We start from the raw sequence: 10,509 nt of genomic DNA on the forward strand, positions 1-10,509 counted from the left end.
ATCAGGGTGTAGTTGTGCCTTATGTCAAAATACTGGAAGATATATAAAGGAACTGTACAGCTACCATAGTCCTCCATAAAGTCAGCAATGAAATTCCGATAAGAAAATGCGTCAGGCAAGGAGGCACAATCTCGCCAATGCTATTCACCGCCTGTTTACAGGAGATATACCGAGGCCTGAATTGGGAACAGCTGGGGATAAGAGTTAATGGAGAATACCTAAATAATCTGCGATTCGCTGATAACATTGCCTTGCTGAGTCACTCAGGAGATGAACTGCAAATCATGATCAATGAGTTAGACAGGCAGAGCAGAACGGTGGGTCTAAAAATCAACATGGAGAAAACCAAAGTAATGTTCAACAGTCTGGCAACGGAACAGCAGATCACAATTGGCAATGAGGTGCTGGAAGTAGATTATCAATATGAAACATGAAATACGCGCATGCCACGAGGAAAATAGCCATACTCACTGGGCACTCTGAACTGTTCCCTGGATCTAGAGCTCATTCCGTGATAAGCAAAAAAGAAGCAACGCGCGCTAATGCAATATTCTTTTTCACAATTAATTTCCTTGGCTTCTTTTACTGTCGTCGGTAATCTATCCTGCACTTTTTGTTTGAGACACTTCATAAGGCACAGGATGCACCCTGATTTCTTTAGGTGGCTCTCGATATGCCCAGACTTTACATCGATTCTGGCATTGTTACAGTGGCCACTAAGCCTAACATTAATAACCTTTCCTGTTTGTTCGATATATGTACCCTATCATGGCAATGCTACAGTAACGACAATTACATTGACGCAATGAACATATTCATCACAATGCGTCTGCCCACAGCCATGTTGGCTTTCTTGTAAACTTTGGATCAGATGATTAGAAGCTTGTTTAGAGTTGGAAAAATATTTCCACGCCTACGCGTATTCTATATTTTTAGACAATGATTTCCTTTCTGCGTATAGGATACCGCGACTACATTCCTTCCAGTTATAAGGAGATATATTCTCAATTACACATTTCATGAATATGCTCGCCACTGAAATCATCAAAGGCGGGGGTAAGCTTGTTGCCAGAAAACGGCTCTTTTTGTACAGCTGTTTTGAAACATGTACTCGCAAGAGTTTTCTTAGCGTTCCGGAAAAACTCGCTTATTATTTCTTGTTTCAGAAGGTTCTTATGGGCGGACGCGAAAGAAAGCAGCAATTTTGACCTCACGTTCACAATACCAGCAGGTAAATGAAAGCACATGTCGACGAATTCTGTCGTATTGCCTTCAGAGAACTCACATCCAAAATTCGAGGTTCCAGCCATTGATTCAGAATAGAATGAATCTGAAATACTCTTGGCACCATAGTTACTGCACGCTACATGGACGAGTTGGTTGTCTAAAAGTGAAACACCATAATGACACCACATCTTGAAACCCGCTGTTGCAGAGTTTCATGATAAACGATCGTTCACTTGAAATAGCTGGTGCGTTGGAGATTATAAGCATACGCTTACGATTTCGCAGTGGCGCTGCTCCGAGGAGGAACATGACGTCACAACGCGCGCCTCGCCGCGAATATTTCTCTCTCTCACTCTCTTTCGCTCCCTAGTCACTACTGCGCACACGCCACTAGTAGCACTGAGCCACAGGGGTTCTGCCGCTGCGCTGCGCCGCACCTTTTCTCAAAATTCAAATTTAAATTTTCATTTTCTCTTTCTTCTTTCACCCGCCCGTCGCCGAGTCTTGCAGGCCATGCGTTTGTGCATTATGAACGCCGCACGATTGTACCACATCGCAGTGCTGAACATGAAGACGCCCCGCCGCGGTGGCTCAGTGGTTAGGGCTCTGGACTACTCATCCGGAGTTCCCGGGTTCGAACCCAACCGCGGCGGATGCGTTTTTATGGAGGAAAAACGCTAAGGCGCCCGTGTGCTGTGCGATGTCAGTGCACGTTAAAGATCCCCAGGTGGTCTAAAGTATTCCGCAGCCCTCCACTACGGCATCTCTTCTTCCCTTCTTCTTTCGCTCCCTCCTTTATCCCCTCCCTTACGGCGCGGTTCAGGTGTCCAACGATATATGAGACAGATACTGCGCCATTTCCTTTCCTCAAAAACCAATTATTATTTATTCTTCTTTCCCTCCCTTCTTTATTTCTTCCTTTAAGGCGCATTTCGGGTGTCCACCGAGACATGTGAGATGGTTACTGTGCCATTTACTTTCCTCAAAAACCAAACAAAACAAGTGGGCCGACGGCGTTCATAGAGTCCATTGGCGCTGACAACTTTGCAAAGGCCGTTCATTTTCACGAAAGGAAAGGGGCACAACTGGCTCCTTGGGTCAATGGAGACCTCAATCTCACTTTCACGAACGTGGCGTTGGTACCCAACTGCAAGAGCCTGCTTTGATTGCGTTCCGCACACTGATAGGGTGCGCGCCGTCCTTGCCACCCTGGGAGGTGGCATGCAGTTAACGGTTGATCGCGAGAGATTTATCATCAAATGAACGCTGCGGCCTAGCTATTGCTGCAGTGCCGCATGACAGCCACAAAACTCTCACCGCTAATTCATACAGGCCACATCTCTCTCTGACCACCGCCACATGTATCAAAGGACGAATGAGGCATCCGCATATCCAGGGATGCGCCCTTCCTTTGCTGAAAGCCATCGCCGTCTATAACATTGTATACGCCAACGTCGATGAACACAGTGAACGCCGACATCTTTCGCTTTGTATATCCTGGATTAGCACAGCTAATCCAAGTTAATTTTGAAATACATGCGCATCCCAGCTGCCTAATGAGCATTTTAAATAAAAGTCCATTTGTCGCAGAAAGTCAGTGACGGCCAGACCGATTGCATGCTGGAAGCTTAAATCATCGCAAAACTGCCAGTGGTACCACCTTCGGGCCAATATGGGTCGAGAGCCACCACCACAGGATGTTTTTGCTGAAACGCAGCCAACTTATGGTAAGCACCGAATCTATGCGTTTATGAACGACCCACAGATTCGGTGCGGCGGCCCATACTTTAAACTCTAGGGGCCTACCAGTGAGCAATAATAATAATAATAATAATAATAATAATAATAATAATAATAATAATAATAATAATAATAATAATAATAATAATAATAATAATAATAATAATAATAATAATATTAATATAAAATAATAATAATAATAATAATAATAGGTTTTTGGGGAAAGGAAATGGCGCAGTATCTGTCTCATATATAGTTAGACACCTGAACCGCGCCGTATGGGAAGGGATAAAGGAGGGAGTGAAAGAAGAAACGCAGAGAGAGGTGCCGTAGTGGAGGGCTCCGGAATAATTTCGACCACCTGGGGATTTTTAACGTGTACTGACATCGCACAGCACAGGGCGCTTTTAGCGTTTTGCCTCCATAAAATATCAGCCGCCGCGTCGGGTTCAAACCCGGGAACCCCGGATCAGTAGCCGAGCGCCCTAACCACTGACTACGGGTGAGAAAAAGTATCCTATTAACGCGACTGCCATTTCGTTTCATTGTTTATAAAACCATACCCACCGCGGTGGCTCAGTGGTTAGGGCGGGCGGCTACTGAGCCGGAGTACCAGGGTTCGAACCCGATCGCAGCGGCAGCGATTCAATGGAGGTGAAACCTGCCGTGCGCTGTGAGATTCAGTGCATGTTAAAGATCCCGTGGCCAGGTGGTTGAAATTATTCCGGAGCCCTCCACTACGACACGTCTTTCTCTCTTTCTTCTTTCACTCCCACCTTCCTCCCTTACCTTACGGCACGGTTCAGTTGTCCACCGAGATATGTGAGACAATTACTGTGCCATTTCCTTTCCTGAAAAAAACAATTTTCAATTCCATTTATCAAACCGGTGACAAGGACTGGAACTAATTGAAAACGGCCCCTCAGAGCCCATGCGGCTGTATGTCTTCCGACGTTACTCCCACTTAGCGTCTAAGTGCATTGCCTTCGCTCGTATGCAGCATTCCTTGCGACAGCAGTTAAGCACTGTGCACTGTCCCGTGGAGCCACAGGCACAGGTATCAAAGCTCGCCGCGATGTCTTCGACACCGTACGACGGCAAAGCGTAGTGGGTGGTGGTGGTAGTGGTTTTATTAAAAATAATAATAAAAAGGAAGGAAAAGATTTTTGCTAGTCCCGGCATCTGCCATCGAAACTGAAGCACCTGAGCTGGAGCAGCGGAAATTGAGGATAGCAGGCAGAATGGAGCAATGAAATGAAAGAGGTGAGGGGTCAGGAAGAGAGGATAGGGGGAGAAGTAATATGTACAAACTATTTACACAATAAGAAATGTGTCCAGGTTGTGCGCGTGAATAGCGTTTCACGGTTTTTCCCACGCTAGCCGCAGAGGGAGAGAGTCATCGGTCACTCTCGCTTTCCAAACGCTAAGGCATACTAATACGAGTATTAAGCTCGAATTAAGCTCGAAATATCGAAACTAGAATTAATCGAAATTAACTGCTCTGATAACGCCAACCACGGTGACGCGTGGCGTCATTGGAGGGCCGAAGTGTAGACGCATATAGTATTTAGCAGTCAAACGCCGCAAAACACCCACAGACACGCGCACACAAGTATATGTGCATACATACTCACAATCCCGTCCAAATGGCAGAGTGCCTTCTCAGGGCAGACTTCGTTGCCTGAAGCCTCTTTCCTTCAAACTTGTTACAAAACCTGATAGAACAAGCGTTATAGAGCAAGCGTAGACATGAATTCATCGATTGAAGTCCTGATGAAGGGAATGCGGAGAGGAATACGCACCTTAAACTGCTTCCAAAGATCCCCGCTGATCCTAAAGTTTTGCGCCGACTAACGTCGAGTATTCTCCTAAGCTGCGGGAATAGCGTAACCACGAGAAACGACCTCCTCATAGACTGCCGCACGAAGAACTACTGGCGCAATTGAACCCCCAAAGGTAGAAAAGCTTCGCCGACCTTGGCAAACGAGGAGAAAATAGAAAGCGTCGCATTTGTATCGGAGGTCGCCGTCGTCAGACCGGACCGGTTGGGACACAAAACGAGCGCGGCGACCGTTGAAAGGAGAAGGTAAACACTAAACCTCACTCACCACCATGAGTCAAGGCAGTCGCTACTCCGACGCCGAGAACACCACCGGTCGCACCAGTCGCACGCGTGAAATACGCGTACAAACAGAACGAATTGCCTGAGGTTCGAGGGAGAGTGCAACAGGAATATCCTCCCTTCTTGCTGGCCGTGTAGGCCCGATTCAGCGGAGACTGCGTGCAAGGGGTGCGCTTTTGCAGAGTTCAATTACAGCTTGCAACCTCAGGCCACCTGTGGAAGAACGGAGCTTTTGAGTCCAACTCTTATATCAACATTCCAGTGACAGCTGTGACGAGAAAGCCGTTTGTTGACCCTACGTGCCCGCGATATTTTCTCCCGGGAAATAATGTTCATGACATCACTCTTCCCTGCACCCAAATCATTTCAAATATGCTCGAAGAGACTAGAACGGTTAGAGGAAAAGGACGATCAGACAGCGCAGGGCGTTTGTCTTTTTTCCACAAGCACGTACCCCGCCAGGAATTTCTGCCCCCAAAGCATGAAACAAACTGCTAGTTATGCATATACGTAGAAACACTGCGTGAAATTGAATAGACACGCATACATAAAACCTGTATCACTGTTTAAAAGAAGAAATTTTTACTTATTCCGCTGGCTCATTGCACGCGAGCGCTCTCGCTTGCATGCGTTTAGGCTGCCTAGAAATGAGGACGCAGAGACACCAAGTTCACGGCCGTTCTCTTTTCAAGTCCGCTCGTGTTTCAGGTTTATGGAGCAATGATCTTTACATGCCGTGTTGTTTCCCCGAAACGAACGCATAGAGCTTGGACGTTAGCGCCAACAAAGCACACAGCCAACTACAGCATTTTAGAGTTCCTACAGAGCTGTTTGACTAGAGCGCGATATTCAAAATGCATGAATTCACTGCCGCGTAAAGAAAACGCGCTTGGAGGGCTCCGGAATAATTTAGACCACCTGGGTATCTTTAACGTGCCCTGACATCGCACAGCACAGGGGTGAATTAGCGTTTTTCCTCCATAAAAACGCAGAATGCGACCGCGGCGGCTGCGTTTTTATGGAGGAAAAACGCTAAGGCGCCCGTGTGCTGTGCGATGTCAGCGCACGTTAAAGATCCCCAGGTGGTCGAAATTATTCCGGAGCCCACCACTACGGCACCTCTTTCTTCCTTTCTTCTTTCACTCCCTACTTTATCCCTTCCCTTACGGCGCGGTTCAGGTGTCCAACGATATATGAGACAGATACTGCGTTACTTACTCCCCCCCCCCAAAAAAAAAAACAAGAACCAATTATTATTATTAAAGTATGCCACACTGCCATATTAGACGCTCTGTACAATCTCGGTGTTGGGCGTCCAAGGCACTCCTACATCGCCGCCTTCCTGCAGGATCGCACAGCAGCGATCCGGGTCGGCCCCCTAAGATCCACCGCTTTCCCTCTGGGCAATCGAAGAACGCCTCAAGGGTCGGTACTATCTTCCTTTGTTTTTAACATCACACTCATCCCGATGACCCACAAACTTTCACAAATTCCGAGACTCTCCCATTCTTTCTACGCAGACGACATTACCCTGTGGGCTACCACAGGCAATGTGGGAAGCACGGAAGAAGCTCTTGAGGCAGGAACGAACGTGATGGCTGAGTGCGCGGCCTCCACAGGCCTGTCTTGCTCCTCAGTGAAGTCCGAACTCCTGTTATTCCACCCAACCCCATGTAAAAAGAATAACCCCCTCCATGCTCATCACTATAGATGGGCAGCTGGTGCCAGAAGTGGACAAGCTTCGCGTACTAGGCATGTTTCTGCAAGACAACGGGCTTAATGCGATGTCTATCTCCAAACAAGTGACATCAATCGCTTAGGTTCTCTCCATTCTCAGAGGGAAGTCGTGGGGAGCATCAGTGCCGTCGATGCTGCAGCTGTACACCGCATTATTCATGGGATTCCTTCGGTACAGTATCCCTGCACTAGGAAACTTGAGCACAACAAACATAAGGTGTCTAAAGAGAGTTCAGGCTCAAGCTCCGCGGATGTGCCTAGGACTGCCAAAATGCGCGTCTACAGCCGCAACAGTACTCACCGTTCAGGAGAATCCAGTGACTGCCTATGTCACAATCGAAGCCTTGAGAGCGCATATTCGTCACCTCTCTCGGATTCCCGCGCACCATCTTGCCAGTCTTCCCGCTAACGGGCCGAGTACATCGTTTGCGAAAATTATTGATGCCCATCGCCACTCCCTACCAACGCAATTTGCACCAGCCCCTTGACCGCCTTCTCTATTATGAAGTCGACACCAACCTCGTGTGCTTCTTTCCATACCGGGCATCAAAAAGAAGGCTGCTTTTTTGACGACAGCACTAAAACAGACCACTCGAATATTTGCATGAGAAACACGGACACCGATTGCACGTATACACCGAAGGGTCAGTGACACCTTCGAGTTCCTCGGGCTCCGTAGTCATCCCCGTAAGGACCATAGTTAAGAAAGTGAAAACATCTCACCGGGCTTCATCGACTGGTGCAGAAATTCCTGCTATTCATGTCGCCATTGAGCTTATCAGTAAAGAAACACCCCAACAATGGTCTGTTTTCACTGATTCAAAGCGAGCCCTCCAAGCGTTACAATCTGATCTTCGTCATGGGTCCCATGAACAGATTGTCGCGGAAATCCTAGAGCTCCACGACACAGCCATCAACAAAGGGCACGATATTTTTTACCAATAGCTACCAGGGCACAGCGGCATCGCAGGCAATCACCGCGCGAACTGCTTACCGTGAGGGTGATTGTGTGTCTATCCCCATCTCGAGAGCCGACGCAGCGGGTGGGCTAAGACCACTTTCGCGGGGCATCACGCTTGCCAAACTCACTGCCACCACGCATCAGGTCATTCGATATCAAACGCATAGCCAATAAGGACGGCAGCATGCGCAAACACGACCTCCAAAGACTGACACGGGCATTCGTGATAAGCCGGATGCTATACTCCCTGCCCTACCTCTACCTTACCAAAACGGAGACAGAAAAGGTAGATGCACTAATCAGACATACCTACAAGGACCTTACAAGGCGGCCTTAAGTCTGCCCAAACGCACCCCCATCTTTCATCTCTTAAGCATGGTAGTCCACAACACGCTATGTTAGCTGACGGAAGCACACCGCACAGGCCAGATAGACAAACTGTCTTCCACTACCACTGGACGCCAATTTCTAGCCTCACTCCAGCTCCGACCAATTGGTCCTCATCCTATTAACTCCCACATGGTTGCTCATTATGTCAGGCACCATCTCACTATTGACCTCCTACCTATAAACATACATCCAGTCCACCATCAGGCTCTACGGGCAGCCCGCGCCTTGCATTAAGCCGATGAAAATGAACGGGACATATTCTACGGAGACGCCGCAGAGTACTCCCAACCCTTAGCTTACGCCCTCTGCGTACACGTGAACTACCTAAAACACAAGACATCAGGCTCGATTAGGGCAAACACCTTGATAGAAGCCGAAGAAGCACCCATCGCGCTAGCGATATCGTCTTCCACTGCTACTTTTATCCTGAGCGATTTCAAAACCACCATTCAAAATTTTGCCCGCCCGCAGATACATTCTGCCGCCTATAAAAATCTCACCTCAAACCCCCAACCACCTCGCCGCATCCAAATAGTCCGGGTGCCTGCCCATTCGGGCAGTCCCGGTAACGAAGCGGCCCATTCCGCTGGTCGAGCGTACGTCAACCGAGCGGCGTGTACCGAAGACACAGGCAGTGCGAGAGACCAGCTGATCACATATCACATAACGCAACACTACCGCGAAGAACGTCTGCTTTACTTCCTGCCACGCACATCGCTGACAAAGCAGCAACAGACGACCTAGCTAAAACTCTAGGCTCGCACCTTTCCCTCCCCAGAGCTACTTGCGCTTTTCTTACCTCCTACTCACTACTCACACCCCCGAATGTTCCCTCTGTGGGGCCCCGAGAGCCACATTCGACCGCATCATGTTCATCTGCCGACAACTGCAACCAGCGGCCCAATGGGTCCTCGAGGACTCGGAGGGGTGGGAGGTCGTGGAGTCTAGCTCCTACCCGGCCTCGCAACTGAGGCCGGTGTAGTCGGCGGGGAAGGTCGCCGGCAGACAGGGGCTGCCGGCCACCACCCACGACCTGGAGCCAGCTCACCTATTAAATTGTGAAACATAGGGGCTCCCCAATAATAAAGTTTATCACCACCACCTCGCTGTCCGAAACTTGCACGAGAGTGCGAGGAGGCACCCCAACTTTCCGTCACTTCCCTCTCTCTCTGCGGCGTCCGCTCCATAAATCTTCTGACCGTGAGGGATGGGCGTGTACGGCATGCCGCTTCAGCGCGCACGTTGCATGGCCCCGAAGTTACCTACGCCACGCTCTTGTTATGCCTTACACGGGCCCGTTCGGAATGGAGTCGCGTATACCTCTCATTCCGCGAAGCTGTGTTAAAGACGGTGGTTCTTCCGCGTCGATAGAACAACTCTTGTTGCTCGTACAAACAACTGTAGCGGCTTTATGTGAGGACCAGTGTGAAACCACTAAGTAAAACCACCAACGCTTGCGCAGTACTTAAAATTTGGCCGCAACTATAAGCGGTACAATAACAGCTGACAGTAACAGCCGCCGCGGTGGCTCAGTGGTTATGGCTCTGGGTTGCTGACCAGAAAGACGTGAGTTTGATCCCAGCTGCGGCGGTCTAATTTTGATGGAGGCGAAATCCTAGAGGCCCGTGTACTATGCGATGTCAGTGCACGTTAAATAATTCCAGTTGCTCAAAATTTCCAGAACCCTTCACTACGGCGTCCCTCATAGCCTGAGTTGCTTTGGGGTTATTAAATGCCCACAAACCATAAACCAAAAACAGCCGATCATTCAATAATTGCTGATTCTTTGAAAAATGCCTTGGAGCTTTATTCATAAAAAAAAAAACCCAGCACTCTGTGTCTTAAGTTTTATTTTTTTTTCCGCATTGTTGCCCCGATACCTCCAAAGCGCCGGCATCCATGTAACACACATCGGTTTTACAATAGCTGACCATTACTAAAACTTCAGTACCTGCCACACCACAGCTGTCCGCTCCAGCCCCACTTACACAAAGGTCACCTGACACGCAGGCTGCGTCGCCGAATTACGCTCGCTTCGGGTTAACGATGCGGAAGGGGAAGCCTTTACTTAGTAGAAGCGTCGAGAAGAATCGCGGTTCAAAAATCTAAAAACTGGTGCTACGACTACTAATTCGAAGCGAGAAGTACTTAATTTGTACCTTAGAGTTTAACTTTGAAAGCTAAGCTAAGGCATGCTGCCGGATTAACTTATCTGTTAGGCATTATTCATCTGTTTTCGGACGCACACTGGTACCGGCGTCACTATGCCGCAGAAAGCGATTTGTCTTGAATACTCATCCGAAGGCGCCCGTGTGCTGTGCGATGTCAGTGC

General features: G+C 48.6%; 1 protein-coding gene across 3 annotated transcripts in view; it reads right to left on the minus strand.

The window, feature by feature from the left end:
- Window positions 1–5,247, minus strand: part of LOC144122003 (cytochrome P450 3A24-like) — a 45,380-nt gene extending 40,133 nt beyond the window's left edge. The window contains exons 1-2 of one of the 3 annotated variants that reach the window (XM_077655500.1): window positions 4,770–4,897; window positions 4,602–4,682 (exon numbers count right to left, since the gene is read on the minus strand). Coding sequence is in view for 1 of the 3 variants with exons in the window: in XM_077655498.1 (XP_077511624.1) it covers window positions 5,076–5,081 (6 nt within the window). In the remaining 2 variants the exon portion in view is untranslated. Of the gene's footprint in view, window positions 1–4,601; window positions 4,683–4,769; window positions 4,918–5,075 lie in introns of those variants that run through there. The other 2 variants (XM_077655498.1, XM_077655499.1) reach the window with 2 other exon arrangements.
- Between the last annotated feature and the right edge of the window lie 5,262 nt (window positions 5,248–10,509).

Source organism: Amblyomma americanum, chromosome 2 (genome assembly GCF_052857255.1).
Source record: "Amblyomma americanum isolate KBUSLIRL-KWMA chromosome 2, ASM5285725v1, whole genome shotgun sequence".
In the NCBI taxonomy this organism is placed as follows: domain Eukaryota; kingdom Metazoa; phylum Arthropoda; class Arachnida; order Ixodida; family Ixodidae; genus Amblyomma; species Amblyomma americanum.